This window comes from Erithacus rubecula (genome assembly GCF_903797595.1).
Source record: "Erithacus rubecula genome assembly, chromosome: 3".
NCBI classification, from domain to species: domain Eukaryota; kingdom Metazoa; phylum Chordata; class Aves; order Passeriformes; family Muscicapidae; genus Erithacus; species Erithacus rubecula.
In genome coordinates this window covers 144,677,883-144,693,518 of record NC_136689.1, presented here as the reverse complement: position 1 = coordinate 144,693,518, position 15,636 = coordinate 144,677,883, and the positions used below count along the sequence as shown (strand labels likewise).

Here is a 15,636-nt window from a genome sequence, read left to right as displayed (position 1 = left end):
TTTTATGTTCAGCATTAGACACCAGGATTTGATGGTCTGGCCCTTGCAGCTAAAATCTAGCATCTGTCACACTGAGATCAGTCCTAGAATCACCCACCCCTCTGTTATTCTCAGTCAGATTCTCCTCCATAGTGAATTTCATGGGAAAAGCCTTGGGAGAAAAATGTTTCTCCTGAAATCTCTGTGTGATGTTTCTGTCTCTCACTGCAATAGGCTGGGCCCAAGAACTCCTGTGCCCTGCTCTCCTTGGACTCATCTCAAGCTCTTGAAGTGTCTTGTGCCAGGAATATTTTCATAGTTCTTTACCTTCTCTGATCTTGAATAGCCTGACTGAATCTAAAACAGCCACCCCAGAGTTCATGTTTTCAGGATGGGTCATCTAATCTTCAGCTTATGTATTGCTCCTAGGCATCTCTGCAGATGAAATGTAGAGAGCCAGATAAGAGCTGAAGGACAAGATTTCATGTATCCATTTATTATTATTATTATTAGAAATAGAAATGGTGTGGCCTGTGCTTGGGGACCACTACCACCTCCTGCTCCTCATGGTGTTACCAGCACCAGGTGCCTCTTCCCACTGCCACCTTGCCAGCAACACAAATCATTGTTTTACATGACTGGGATAGAGGAAAGATGTGTTAAATGAGAAAAGAGATATCAGGCTTCACATCAGCTCTGAGAATCTGTGGATGCTAAGGAGAGGCATAGCTTCTGATGCATTAATTCCAGCTAGGCTGATGCTTAGAGTAAACATCAATGTAAACATTTTCTACAGAAGGGTTTTCACATGCAAATGTCAGCTAAGAGAAAAAAATAAACTTTGTCATTACCTTTCCAGGTAAGAAATTTATCATCACTGAAGGATGTTGGAGCCAGTTTTTTCTCCAATAAATTGTTATTACAGCAGCCATGCCCCATGGCATATTTGCTGTTGCTTCACTTGGGAGAGCAGAATAGTATTTCTGCATGAACAAGAAAAGTGTAGTATCTACTTCAAAAATCCCTGGTGACACAGTAGAATTACTGAGTGACACATGACTGGAGATCTGACCAGTACAGGGCTGATCTTGGGATGGTGCAGCTGTTTATCTTGCTTTACTTTCAGCTGGCAAATTGTCTGTCTTCATCTTGATAACCCAGCAGAAGCTTGATTAGTTTCTGGGAGACATAAATTTTTCTGGCTATGATGAATAAAAAGTTCTTGTGAGTGGGCTGAAAATAATGCCATGTCTATGTAAAAACAATTAGGAAAAAAATACTTTATATCTTCAAATGCTGTTAACACCAATAGCATTTTAATTTGTATACAAGGATTTGGCCCATATATTATTGGTCATTCCTGAATTTAAAACCTTATTTCTTTTTTGAAATTTCCATGAAATCTTTAGTGACAGAAAGGAAAGGTGATCCCTACTCATATGTTCCAGTGCAGATGCAAAGCCCCTCTTTGTTGGAGAGGATGAGCTTTGTTTCTCTGGTGATAAGCAACCTGAGGCTACCAGCATTTTGCAAGATTCAGCCCCATGACTGCCATGGCCTGGATGATGTGACAGCAGAGGTCATACCTGACTTATTTCCCTCCAGTCAAACCAAACCTCAGCATCTGCAAGGCTGAGAATGTCGCATTTCAAACTCCACCCCTTGGTGAAAAAGTTCCATGTGAACACACCAAAAAGAAGCTGTGGCCAAGAATTTGACAATGTTTTCCAAAAGGCAAAATGGTTTGTATTAAGAAGTTATAGGGAAGACATACTAGGGCCTCTTTCTCAATCAGATTCCCTAATTATGACTTAGAATCCTGTGTTCTAATTCTTGCCCATCTTAGAGTGCCATGTGTTGCATGTGTGCCATATGCATGTGTGTATATACATGCATGTATGTGCACATACAAAAATAAATACATATATACACATTTTTATGTAGATGCATACACATCTATAAAATATTATGTGCAGGCATCTGTATAAAGTTGTATATGATATCATATATAAAATCATATGGAAACATGCCCATGAATATATATGTGTACATTTACATATATATATTCCTATGGTGCATAAAAAACAGTATAATGTGTGTTATATACACAGTCAGTTTGTCTTACATGTACAGATAAGGAAGCAAGAAAACAGGACCAAATCATGTATAAAAAACTGTGACCCTTAACTGGCTTGCTCTGCTTCGCAATTAGTTAATGCTGTAACCACAGCAATCAAATTCTGCAGTGGCTGTAACACAAGGCTTTCAGTGGGAGATAAAAGAAGCTATTGAGAGCTAATGCATGACCAGCAGCTCCAGTGGTGTCAGTTTTGGTGAAGTGAATGCCTGGAAACCACAGATCTTGCCCAACATGCCCAGGATGTTTCTGTCTCTAGCCTGGTTTCCTAAGGAAACTGGGTGTATGCAGCCACACTGTTCATCTGTGTGTCTGTCAGGCAGTCCCTTTGTGGGAAATGTCAAACAAAGCAGGCAGGAGTGTAAAAGATCTCAGAAGCATTGCAATTCCTGCAATAGAACATGAAATCAGAGAGCAGGGCAGGGAAGAGCCTGAGCACATTGTCCCTGTCAAGCCCCAGCACACCTGGCAGGCAGTGACTGCACCCAGCACACCTGCAGCCTGACCCAGCCACCCCAGCAGAGGCACAAAGGGGCTCCAAACAGATCTGCCAGCTGGAAATGAGTAGCCATGGAAGAGGCAGATCACAGGTGGGGAATAGTGGTTATTACACTGCTGTAAAGGGGTTTTGTGGCAACATTGGGCACAAATCTGTAGGAAACCAAGCACTGTTAGCTCTACTACTCTGCTTGTGCCACTGGCTGGCTGTCCAGTGGCCCTGAATGGGGAAGAGCATCACTTGTAGACAATTAATTTGATCTGCAGTCTGTGGTGCATTCGAGATCCTTTGTTTTAATGGGTGCTTACAAGCAGATTAGCCCTAGGACTAAGGCAACAGTCCAGCTTTAGTCAGTTCCTGGCTCCCTCTGTGTCTGGGCAAATCATGTATCTTTTACAAAAGTGTTTTTGTGGTTACTTTTAATTCATTGAAGACCTAGATCCCCCAAGGCTTTCATGGATCCAGCCCTTTACTTCACTTTTCCTCAGGATTTCAGAGACAGAACAACAAGACCCTACTGTTCATTGCCTCTGCTGAGAGCGAAAATTCCTCTGCAGGAACTGATGCTCATTGTACATTTGTGCAGTGAGCCCAGGTCTCTGCTGGGACCTGAAAGGGATGCCACCATCCAAGAAAAAACAATTATTGCCAAGAGAGTTTGACACACATTCAGGTCATGGCAATCATCCTGTTGCTTCTGCAGGCTGGGTCAAGCATGAAGGGTGTGATTTTGAGGGTTTGATCATGCTGACATGAAGCTTATTAAAATGCTTTTCCATGTAGTGTTGGCTGGAATTTAAAACTCCATTTTGGTGTGCATGCAAATGAAAACAGGGTATAGTGCAGTTTTTTATGGGCTCACTAGGGTTGTGCTGTGTATATGTAATATTTCAGGAAAACCACAATGTTTAGAAAGACTTTTTCATCTTGTAAATTAAACCCTGGGAATACTTTTTTTTGTCCCAGCTTTCTTGAAGAAAATTTGATACAAACAGTTTATTAAACTGATAGAGACAATCTAAAAGCACAATCTAGAATTTCTAAAGGCACATCTCCATATATTTACCTTCTCAAATTCTGACTTTTCAGTTTTAACATTTCCATAGAGTTATTTCTGTAAGCTTCATACACTGAAATATATGAAAAATTAAAAGGAAAACCAGATTGGTTTGACAGTCTGAGTTACTCCAGCTATATAACACATTGCTTGTTTGTAATGCATCATGAAGAGGTTTTTTAAGATAGGACATTGCTTCTGTGGTTCAAAGATATTAAGTAAGTGGCAAATGGTTAATGAATCCATGACTGACTCCTCATTTAGAAATTTAGGCAAGCAACTGAAGTTGAAATATATCTGTGACTGGCATTTCTGTTCCTTTTCCCATCCTCTTGCCTGGCCAATGTCCAAGTGGGCATTTGCAATCTGTGACAAAGCCATGAACTGGAGGATACATAAAAGTAAAGAACGTGTATTGTAATGTAGTAAAAAGGATGGTCCAAGAGCATTTCCTTCATTTTTAATATTTTGGCAGGTTGGAAAAGCCAGTTGTTTCCCAACTTGCATATCTGTGCTGGTCTGTTTCTGGCTCAACATTTGAGGGTTTTTTTGTTTTTATTTCTGCAAGACTGTTATTGAGCTTGGGACAGAGGTCTAGAGTCTTTTAGCAAAGTAGAGTGTATTACTCAACCTGCCTAAGAATGTCTGCATTATTGGCTCTCTTGAGAAGTGGCAGGAGTAACCTGTTTGCAACAGCCATGCATACTGAAATTGTTCAAACAAGGTTATAAAAGACATAGGGAAAAGCATTTAAATTAAAGAATTGCTGGTTTTTATCCTTTCATTCACATCTCCCAGAGCTAACTCCAGTAAGGATTCTTCCTTTTAATTTTAGAAAAAAAATACCTGTAGCGTTTTGCAATAAATTGAGCTTGCCTTCCAGCCTGAAGTATGCTACTTGCCTTGATAGGAACTTAAACACTTCGAGTGCCCTCCTCTCCTGGACTGAGGTGGGTGGCTTGGGCTTGCTTATGGTGAGAAGGCACCTTCTCATTCTCCCAAGCCTTCTCCTTCAGGGTACTTTATTGTTTTTTTCCCCCAGGAAGGGCAGTCCTCTACATTTTTAAGCATTTTCCAACCAACTGTGCCACTGGCAACAGCTTTCAATAAAAGTACCACATTTCCCTGAAGTCCCATCTGGCCTCTGCAAACTCTGCTCACCCATGAGCAGCTGCCCAGCACATGATCTTGCATGAAGGCTTCCTGCTGCTTTCATTAGTCTGGGAACACCATCATCTCCTCAGTACTTTGCACTTTTTAAATGAACTGCTGATCTTTTGCAAGGCTCTATTTCTATAGGATGTCCTCTGCCCCAAACATGAGCAGCAGAGAGGGAGTCACTGCAGGATCAGATTAATGTTTAGCACTGGCAGCTGGTGATAAAGAACTACAATTTTTTTTTATTTGGTCAGATTATCATTAAAAATAAATGAAAACATATTGCAGTCATTCAGTAAACAGCAATTTCCTAGCTGGAGAGATCTGTGGGGGTCTGGGGTCCAGCAGGTTGGTTGCACAGTGTGCATCTCACCACTGTATGCAGGGATGGTGGCACCTTTGCACAGGGCAGGCTTGCCAAACCTACAAGCAGATTGGCAATTTCCTGTGCCACTGCCAGGTCCAGTGATGGTGCAGACCCTCAGCTCAGCAGCCCCATCATCCCTGCCCATCATGGTGCATGTGGGGTGCTGAGCCTCGTGGGGACTTGTGCACACACACAGGTACACACACACACAGAGCCAGGGGGTGAAAAGCTCAGCCTGGTGGCATGTCCCATGTCCTCTTTTCTAAGTGCCCTGGCTGGTTTAGGCTTTGCCTGCAGCTGCCCCAGCCCATGGTCAGTACTGCTGCCCAGCAAGCAGCCCTGCCCTCCCCCAACCCCCTCCACGCACTGACCTTGACCTCAATACCATAATCCACTCCAGCCAAAAGCAATTGCAGAGAGTGGCAGGTCACCCAAGGATACTTTTTGCAGCTCTAATGCAGGACAGAGCTCACTATGGTGCAGCTGCTTGTGAAGGAAAACTACCTGCTATCCCCTTTCCCAGCCCTTGGGCTCCTCTGGACATGCCCAGTGATGGGCATCCAGCATTTGATGCACATCCCACCAGTGCCAAGATATGTAAGGGTGCATGGGATGTGGGGCTGCCTCTTTGATGCCGTCCAAACAATAACTCTCCTCAGCCTGTAGGAGTGCTGGGTAAGCAAATGATCCCCACGCTGAGCTGCAGAGAACAGACATTGAACTGTCTGGCAGTTGCAATCAGAAGCCTTTTTTTTCTTTTTCTCCCCCCCCCCCCCCCCCCCCAACACTGGTCAGCAGCTGTGTTGTTTATAAAATGAATGGAGCTCTTAATGAAGCAATAGATAGAAACAGAGAGGCTGTGTCTGTCTGTTACAAAAGGCTGAGGGGGAAGGGTTGAGCTCTTAAAATACCCTGACATCCTTTCTGTCAGTTATTTAAACATTAGGCACGGCAGTGATCGGCTACCAACATAAAGTCTATATTTGGCTCAGTGGAAACGCTAAATCCACACACATCAAAACAGCTGTTCATATAGACAGGGAGAGGCTTTCTGTGCTTGTGAGTGTGAAATAGTGCAAAACAGTGCAAAGAGAAAAAACAAGCAGGCAGCACGTGGGAAGGGGAGGGCCAAGCTGCAAGCAGCCTGCTCATTCTGTTGTATTAGTGGATGCAACAAACCCCATTGCAGGCACATTGAGGATTGCAGCAGATACTCTGCCCAAGATGCAAAAGCAGGAGAGGATTCCAGCACTGGAGAGAAAAAATAAGCAGCTTTACTATAAACAATTTTCACTCCAGCTCAGTCCATCACTCACAACACATGACATTAATCATAAACCTCGAAAACACATCTAGGTTAAAGTTTCCAGCTGTTCATTCAATAGAGACTTTTAAAGAAGCAGCAGCATCCTTCAGCACAAAAGTCCTGCTGCCACGACATGGTATTGGCACATCCTCTCCCACTCCCCCTCTGCAAGGACAGGGAATGGGAAAGATAACACGAAGTTTAGCCAGATTTTTATACAGTAGACATAGAGGCCCAGGCAGAGGTGGAAATCTCTTGGATTTCAGCAATGATATCCTTTCTATTAGTGGTTTGAAGAGTAGCACTGCAGCAAAGATGTGTCATTGAGATCCACTACTGCAATCAGGAAACCTCATGGTCCCAGGGAGCCCATCCTGTTTTCTTTCTTTATAGCCCCAAAAGCACTGTCAGGGGAAAATTGGTTATTTTCTGGAAGCCTCTTGTTACCCAATCAGAATTTTCTCTATGCCACAGAGGCTTCTTGCTCCCTAGTGGCCATGCACACTTAGAAAAAAAGTGAAACCCCAGCTCCTGCTTTCCAGGACTACACTATTCAGGCTAATTTTGCCTCCAACAATAAAGCATAAGTCAGTTTTCGCAAGTCTGGGAAGGGATTTTTATAAAAAATTTTAATAAATCTGCAAGCCACTTACATCTCTTCAGTTACAACACAAGCTAAAGATGCCAGGAGACCAGTACTTCATGGAAAGAGGAGCCATAACTCCTTGTAAAAGGTAAGACACCACTCCTCTGTGCTGCCCTCCAGCTTTTATGCACAGGAACACAGCATTCTTTGCCAAATGAACACTTTTGATTGCAAAGCTGACATTTACAGTGATCCTAGCAACTCCTTGCAGCTCAGCAGTGCTTGCAGAGCCCTTTGTGCTGCAATAAGGCTTGGATGCATTCCTCCCCATTAAACCAAAATAAACTGCCTAGGCTTGACAGGCACACCATGGTGTCCTTGTGGAAGGAATGATTAGCCATTCCCAGAAAAGCTCAGCAAAGAACATAACTTTGCCCTTCTTTTGTAAGATGAGCTGGCACAGGTTGCTCCTGTTTTCACTGGCACTGGCTGTCAAACCCTTTGCTGGGATCAGTCCAGTCCTGACTGCTGAATCATCACATCTAGTAGAGCCTTGGCTCAGACATGACAAATATTTGCTTTTGCATCTTCCTGACACAGGAGTTTTTGAGATACAGGAGGAATGAGCAGCCCAAAATAGTCCCAGCAAAATCATCAAAGCACCTGTCCCTGAAAACTCCAGTATGTTAAGTAAGGCACTAGGTTAATCTTTACTTCCCTGAAGTTACATTCTTGCAAGATCTTCAAAAAGAGCACCATTAGAAAATCCAAGTGGCATCTGCAAGTGCAGTCCAGAGGTCTGATTAACTCCAGATATTGAAGGGGAACTCATCCCATGAATGGATTTAAAGACCAGAAAGGATGCAATGAGTGTGGCACCAACTCCAGTGAGGAAGTCAGGCTCCAGATATGTGCACTATACAGTACTTTATCAAGGGAGACAAAGTTCAAACAGCAAATAGTACTCTGTATCATGGCTCAGTATTTTTCTATATTTCTATATCCTTTAGCACTGAAACAGTCAGCAACTATGCTGAAGTGTGTGGTGTTTTCTTAGACTATTAAGCTGGAGGAGGGAAAGCTCTGAGCACAAAAGTAGGGGATGACAGATCTGAGCAAAATCAAGATTTCAAAGGGATGACAAGAATATATTTCAACTGAGAAAGGGTATTGTACTCCTGGTAAAATATGAAGACACCAGACATTGCAAAGTTACAAATTTATTTGTTTTGAAATAAATACAAATACTTCATTAAGAAACTTTTCTTGATAGACTTTACACAATAGCTTTATTCTTTCTGGAAATTGTCTGTTCTTCCCACAAAATGTTATGGATATTCTACACAAGAGCTGAAGTTAGTCAATATAAAGTAACCTAGATGGTGTTCTTCAGAACAAGCAATCCCAAAGTATTAACATTTGCTATTTAACCACTCACCCTTTGAGCTTTTTGTCTGTGTGAGCACTGCAATTCAGCAGGTATGCACTGGAGCTCTGGAAATCCTGTCCCACTAGCTATGGAAGGACAAACTTAAGAACACCCAACTGTGACATTCCGAGTGGCAGAAAGGTATCAAGCCACTAGATTCAAAGAAAGCAACCCAAGGCTATGTAAAAGATGCACAACCAGCAGATCATGACATTTACAAAGTCATTAGACACTGTATTCCAGAGATACAGTGTTGCTGCTCCACCACTTAGTGGAATACACTTTTCAGCACCAGGGAGATCTCATCAGTTTCCAATCTAGTAATTAGTGGCAGTTGAATGTACAGTATCTAATTACATGCCCATCTCACACTTATTCATCTCTCCTGACAGCTGGATCTGTCTTTGCTTACAGAATTCCAAATTTATCACAATTGTGCCGGACACAAAAAACTTGAGCTGCAAAGATAAATTTTTGGAAGGAAATATCAAGCTGTTTCTGCTTAGCTGGCATGTACAGCTACCCTACATGTTACAACTACACCAATTTCTGCAGTTTGGTAAACCCTTTGGCCCAAGCTCCCAAAGAGGAAATTCTACCTTGCTTACCAAATTTAAATCCCGTCCTCATTTGGCTAAGCAGGTTTTAGGGTCTAGGAGGGGGGAAGGAAAGGAAGACTGGAACTAAATCTCAAAAAAGTGAAATGAAAAACCTTAAAGATTTAGTTCATCTCAAAGTCACATTAAAATTGCCTATTTTAGTAGTATATTATTGTACATAGGAAAACAGGCTTGCATACTAATGAATTAGAAGGCCTATAAATGCACGATACGTTAACTTTTCTATCATTTGAAGTCAAGCTATATACAATGAATTCAACTCCAGCTTCAACATGAGGCCATAGCACATTAGTTTCATTTCCTTTTCTCAAAGTCATCCTTAAAAGTTCTTTTTTTATTTCTCCCCCACTTTGAAACTCATCTCAAATTGTGCCAGTTTACTTCAAGAGAATAAGAGATAAAGGGGCCTGTAACAGCTTTGATTTTAAAGGAGGGTATGAGCAATTCTGGTTTGACTCTGAAGTGTTTACAACCACATCAGCTTTTGGCAAGTATCCTTTAGAATTTGGCATCCACTGAAGGAGGGCACAATAGCAGCAGCTGTCTGAGATACAAGAATGATGACAGAGCAAATGAGATGCTTCTTTTCTTTGGTCCCTCTCAGACCCCGGTGAGCAGAGTTCATCCTACAGAATAGCTAGAGATTAATACCAGTTATGGTTTTGCGATACACAGGGGGCATCCATTACTTCTCCGCACTGTGACCAGTTGAAAACCTCCCAGAGCCACCTAACAGGACACTTCCATGGACTTGGGGCTGGATTGTTCAGCGCTGCTGGCCGAGTTGGGCGTCAGCTCGATCCGCGTGTCTGTGTGGGAGCGGTTCCTGGAGCCGTCCCCGGTGTGGGAGCGGCTCCTCGTCCCCTCCCCGGTGTGGGAGCGGCTCCTGGTGCCTTCCCCGGTGTGGGAGCGGCTCCTCTGTCCTTCCAGGGAGGTGACGCTGGAGCCCGAAGCCGTGCGGGAGCGCATCAGCCGGGTCATGCTGGCGGAGGGCACTGCGGGGAGAGCGGCGTCAGCGCCTTCCCGAGAGAAAACATCCCGCACGCAGAACCGCCTCCCCCGCTCCAGGCATGCAATTAGGAGCAAATTACTGCACTGGAATTAGTGCCAGGGCTCAGGGATCCGAGAAACTTCAGGGCACGCTGCTGTGGCTGCAGGAATCCAGAGGGAAACTGAAGAGACTCATCAACCCTCCCATTACTTTCCAGTTTTCAACCTCTGCTGGCAGCCCAGGCTCATAGTGCAGCCTCAAGCAGCTGCCAGAAGCAAATACGTGAAAAATAGCTACAACTCAAAAAAGTCTGAGCCAATGAGGTTCTAATTGTTGTGTGCAGATGAACCATATCCTTTGATGCCACAAGGGGACACTATTACAAATAACCACCTTAAAAACACTGAGATAAAGTAAAAGAGCTATTTGTGGGTATAAGCTGTTCACAAAGCTCTCTACTATTTAATACCATCACCTTGTTTGAAAACCCTTTGCCCAGATATAGCTTATGCTTTTTTCCTCCTGCAAATGCATATCCAAAAGGGAAAAGGTGACACATCTGGGATCAGAGCCTTTCTGGGTGTTTAGATGCCCAATTAACTTCAGCAGCAAGATCAGCCATTCAAAAAAACAAATACTTACTGTATCCCATTCCCTGAACAAAGTATTTGAAAGCTTCAGCAAGCTTGGCAGGCTGCAAAGGAGAGAGAGAGTTATTGTAGGTAGGTTATATTATAACATTACAGATTCCATAGATGCCCCATCTTAACAGGGACATATTAAATATTCTCTGGGTTCTACTGACAGTAAGAAAAGTTCATTTATAAGAAAATTCCACTATTCCCCTTCCTAGTTATCTCCCCATTATTTTACAAAATGGATACATTTGAGGTCCTGGGAACACAAGTGGTCTAAATCTGGATCAAAACTTGACTTGTGCAGTTACTGAGGCAGGTGAGCCAAAGTAAAACAACTGGCTTCACAAAATATACGAGGCAGTTCATACAAGACTGGTAATTGAATTATTCCTAATCATCAGAGAACAAATTCAGCTATTCAGAGCTGATAGCTGTGTTTATAGGGCAAGAAAGATCACCAGGAATACACAAGGACAACTGCCTACAACCAACATTCTTGCAATGAGGCACCCCCTCTTTTCCTCCTCTGCTAACAGTGGCCACAAACACCACAGTCAATTATTTCACATGAAAATATTTTTTGGGTAATTCTCTGAACCACTGCAAAGAACAGACTCTATAAAAGAAGCAATGCTCAAACTACTGTGTGGCTTTAAAAGAGCTCTTTCCCAACTCCCACTGTTGAAGCATACACTGCCTGCATAGGAACTTCAGCTGCAGGCAGCTACAAATTTAGCTTTCCCTGAAGTTCACAAACACCACTTTATATAGCTTAGAAATCTGTTTAAATGTTAGATCACATTCCAAAGCTGATTTACAAATCAGCTCTTTTAGTGAGGCAATACAAGGGCATAGGTAAATTTTAACTTGGCCAACCTGGCTTTATTAGCAGCTGGGAATTTATGCCTAAATGTGTTTGAAAGTCCAGTTCATCCACAGTCAAGCTGAGCCACTGTATGCAAAAACCTAGCATTATTTCCTGTCTCCCACTTTCCTGATGTATACTATAAATAGTCCAAGTAAGAATGTTGTTAAAATGCCAGTGGCTCAAGCCTTAATCCACTTTATCTTAGTAAATAAGCATAAAATAATACCTCTGCCTTCCCACCTCAGTTCTTCACTTGGTTAGGACTTTATTAGTGAAAACAATATTCCCCTCCCAGTCTTAATTTTGCACTTCATTGCTCTTTAAAGAAGAAAGCTCAGATGACCCACTGACATCATTATTCATGAAATCATAACCATCCTTTTGGCTGACATTTGGGAACAGCCAGTACCCTACAGGAAAACACTCTTTGTTGCAGTCTGACACGCTGCAGAACATGATTAGCAGGATTCCCACCAGCCAAATCCTACCTGGGAGACCTGGGGGAGTCCACCACAGTCAGCCATCTGAAATGGAATAGGAACAGCCAGTTAGCATAATGCCAGAGGAATTCACTTATGCTCAGGATATATTGAGATGACCTTTTTAGCTATCTGGCAGAAAAACCACTTCCTTTTGCTGTGTGAGTAACATACACGTGGATGAACGTATGAAAGCAAGCTGTTAAATGTTTATGAAGGCTACAACTGCACCCCAGAAAACCACAAAGTGTCCTGGTGCTCAGGGAAAGCATCAGCTGGAGCTACAAATGCTTTTTGCAGGGCAGCAATTACCAGTTTCTTAGAAACCAGCCTGTTAGTCCTGCTTGTAAGTTCAGCTTTGAATTACAATAACATGACTCTGTATTGACATGGATGACAAACAGGGTAGAGAAAACAAACACCTAAAAGCTCAGAGGTGAGAGGGAAAAAAGATTTGCTTAGATTGCTAATGGCAAGCATCAGCCTGACTTGCCAAGGGAAGCAGGGAAAGCCAAATGAGAAAAGCTGTCTTGAGTGCATGAAATATTTTTGGAGCATTTAATTTTTCCTGCCACTCCACCCCTCAAAGTCAACCCAACAAAAACAGTCCTGTTCCAAGGAACACTACAATCTGAAAACAGTGGAGTTGTAAATTACAGGAAACCCCAAATCCTATCTAGGATTAGTTAGCAGCAAAACAGACCTGCAGCAGGATCTGGCATCAGCCATATCCCTGGACTGAGCACAGGCTGGCCACTGAAACAGGGTCTGAAAGTGTCAAACTGTCTTAGCAGGTCTGCCATACCCACATTATAGGGCAGCAGTGTAACCCTTCATTGTTAGGAGGAAAAAAAAAAATCTTTATGTATTGTAATTTTCACTGACTAGTTCACTAAAGAAATGCAGTAGAAGCTCTTGGCAAAGCATGACCAAACTTGTCTCATTGTTTGCATGCTATTACTTCATCAGCAATAAGCTGAAGATTGCACTCATACTCTGAATGCCAAATATCAGCCAAAGCCTTGGCAAGATGTTCTGCTGCATGTAAAAGCATTTTGCAAATTTTTTTCTGGAAAACAGCAGTAAAATGTCCTGGACTGTACCCTCATAAAAGGTAGGTTGACCAAACTGTGGCTGAGAGATTAGTTGTTGATTCACCTGACACTGCTGCTGAGAGGCAAGCACAGGAACAGAATGAACTGGTTCACACTCCTACTTTGCTCACAGCTTTTCAAACCTTCCAAAATATCTCAAGATCAGCTTTGCCAGCTCTAGTCAAATTCATTATGGGTATGTGAAATACTGAACATTTCAACTCTCATCCCTACTATTCTAAAATGGAAGAGCTGAGAAATTCCCTGCTGTCAACTCTGACAAGAGGCCCCTAGTCTTGTTCATCCCACTAAAATACTCTCACCCTGAAGGAACTGTCTTTTTAAATCAGAACTGGATTCTCACTGTATTATCAGTATTGCAACACATCACTCTAGTTCTGCTTTTTTAGCTAATCCAGCTGGTTTTATGTGACAGGAATGTTTATTTTTAAAAGAACAGTTTTTGTAATTACCTTCAGAAGTGTAGTCCTTGTTGGGTCCAGCTTTGAGTTGCATTCAACCTATAGAAAAGAATAGTAGCATAAGGCATTGCACACAAGATTTTAAGCATGAACTCTTGTACCAGAACAGATCCAACACCTTGATTTCTGGCTTAGTGCAGACTAAACTGAGTGTCTTACGTGTGAAGATTCTATGTAGACATATATACATCTTTAAACCCAAGCAAGTCAGCTCACATTTTTAACTGCATTTTTTCCATGTACAAACCCATAGTTGGGAGCTGGAGACTTTTTTTTTTTGTCATCTGTTTCTGGGACTTCAATGGCAACAAGTGCTGTCTATCTTGTGATTTGGGGTCATCTGGTAGCATCCCAAGTGGTGAGCAGCCATGTGGCCACGGGCCAGCAGACTGGGTATGCCCATTAAGGCACAACATTTGAAGTCATCCAGTCATCTGGGGAGAGTTATAATGGTCAGAAAGCAGCTCTTCACTTACAGAGTGACCCAGGGCACAGCTCCAGCACCACACAGCAAGTTAAAATACCAGCAGCAGATTCCTCTCCAAGGGAAAATATTTGTGGTTCACTGGAACTGCCGTGGTGATTGTTCCTAACATGGCAGCTATTAAACAATAGTGCACAGGCAGAGGGGACAAACAGCATGGAACTGAAGGCAGCTCTCCTGTGGTCTGCAAGAGGAGAGCCCTGGGCTGTGCTGATAGCAGCAGGGCTGCTGTGTGGCAGGGGCTCTGCTGGCCTCCTGCAGCCCCTTGGCTCGCCCACCCACCCTCAGCAGCGTGCCAAAGATGGCTCGAGGTACCCACCACAGCATCCACTGCTGGGGAGCTGTCACCAACCACCAGGAGGACAGGACACCTGCAAAGAAGCACACGAGAGGTGTTATCTCTGCCACCCAGCCCTGACTTGCCCTGAGCTGCATTTTGTGTCTCTGCAAGGGTGAGACAGTTAAGTGTGGGGAAATGATTTGGTTTGTACTCCAGACACCTTAAAGACACATCAAATCCAGCATTAGCTGCAGATCTACTGACATGCTCTGATTCCTTGCCTGTTCTTTTCCCCAGCTGGCAGAAAATCAGCCCTTGCCAGTGCTCTTATTCCTTCCTTGCTTTATAAGAAATTGAATGTGGGCATCAGCATTAAAGTCTCATGCCTACCACCACCCAATTCCAAACAGATTGTCAGAGGAACAGAGTCTCCTGTGTATAACCACCAGCAACTAAGCTAGAAAGAACTTGACAACTCACATAGCACAAGTTGCAGTATAAGCAAAAGGCAGATGAACTGACAGTCAGTCACTCAAATCTGCTCTATCTTCCTGAAAGTTTTTGCTGTTTGGTTGGTTTTCTAAACAGGTTCTAGGCTGGAGTTTTTTGGTTGTCAAAGCACAGTTCAAGTGCCTTCAGAGCTATAGTTTCCATTAACATATTTCATAATTCATATATAGCACAAATACACTAACATTTCAAGTACTTTGTAAGCCAAAATTTTCAGATGCACAGTGACAGGAAGTACTTAACTTTAAATCTCAGTATGTTTGCCAGATCTGAATAGAGAAGTTTTTCCTAATGGCAGTCCCTGACTTGCAGTAAGCTCTCAAATAAAATACTTACTGAAGGGTGACAACATTCACTCCAGGAACAGGGCGCTCAATCTCCAGGTCTCGCCGACTAAAAAACAGTAGAGGGGACAATGGCTTTTGATAAACTGCAATTTTATAGATATTTCTGTATTCTTCTAGTTTGGAGACAGCACAGACACTCACATGTTAATTTAATCTGACATATGTTGTGGCCTCCATAACTGACAGAGCCACACGTGGATTGAAGGAATCATGTTCAGTCCCAGTGCACAACCTTTCACCCCACAAATGCACAAAGTCCTTCTGCAGTCAGCAAACCACCTGAGATCCCTAAAGGCAGAACTTCATACTGGGGGAGCACATGTAA

General features: G+C 42.9%; 1 protein-coding gene across 1 annotated transcript in view; it reads right to left on the bottom strand.

The window, feature by feature from the left end:
• Window positions 1–8,293: 8,293 nt before the first annotated feature.
• NDRG1 (N-myc downstream regulated 1) overlaps window positions 8,294–15,636 on the bottom strand; it is a 38,135-nt gene continuing 30,792 nt past the window's right edge. The window contains exons 11-16 of the mRNA XM_079302191.1: window positions 15,301–15,357; window positions 14,494–14,545; window positions 13,682–13,729; window positions 12,124–12,159; window positions 10,772–10,823; window positions 8,294–10,133 (exon numbers count right to left, since the gene is read on the bottom strand). Of these exons, the coding sequence (XP_079158317.1) occupies window positions 9,868–10,133; window positions 10,772–10,823; window positions 12,124–12,159; window positions 13,682–13,729; window positions 14,494–14,545; window positions 15,301–15,357 (511 nt within the window). The 3' untranslated portion in view covers window positions 8,294–9,867. The remainder of the gene's footprint in view (window positions 10,134–10,771; window positions 10,824–12,123; window positions 12,160–13,681; window positions 13,730–14,493; window positions 14,546–15,300; window positions 15,358–15,636) is intronic.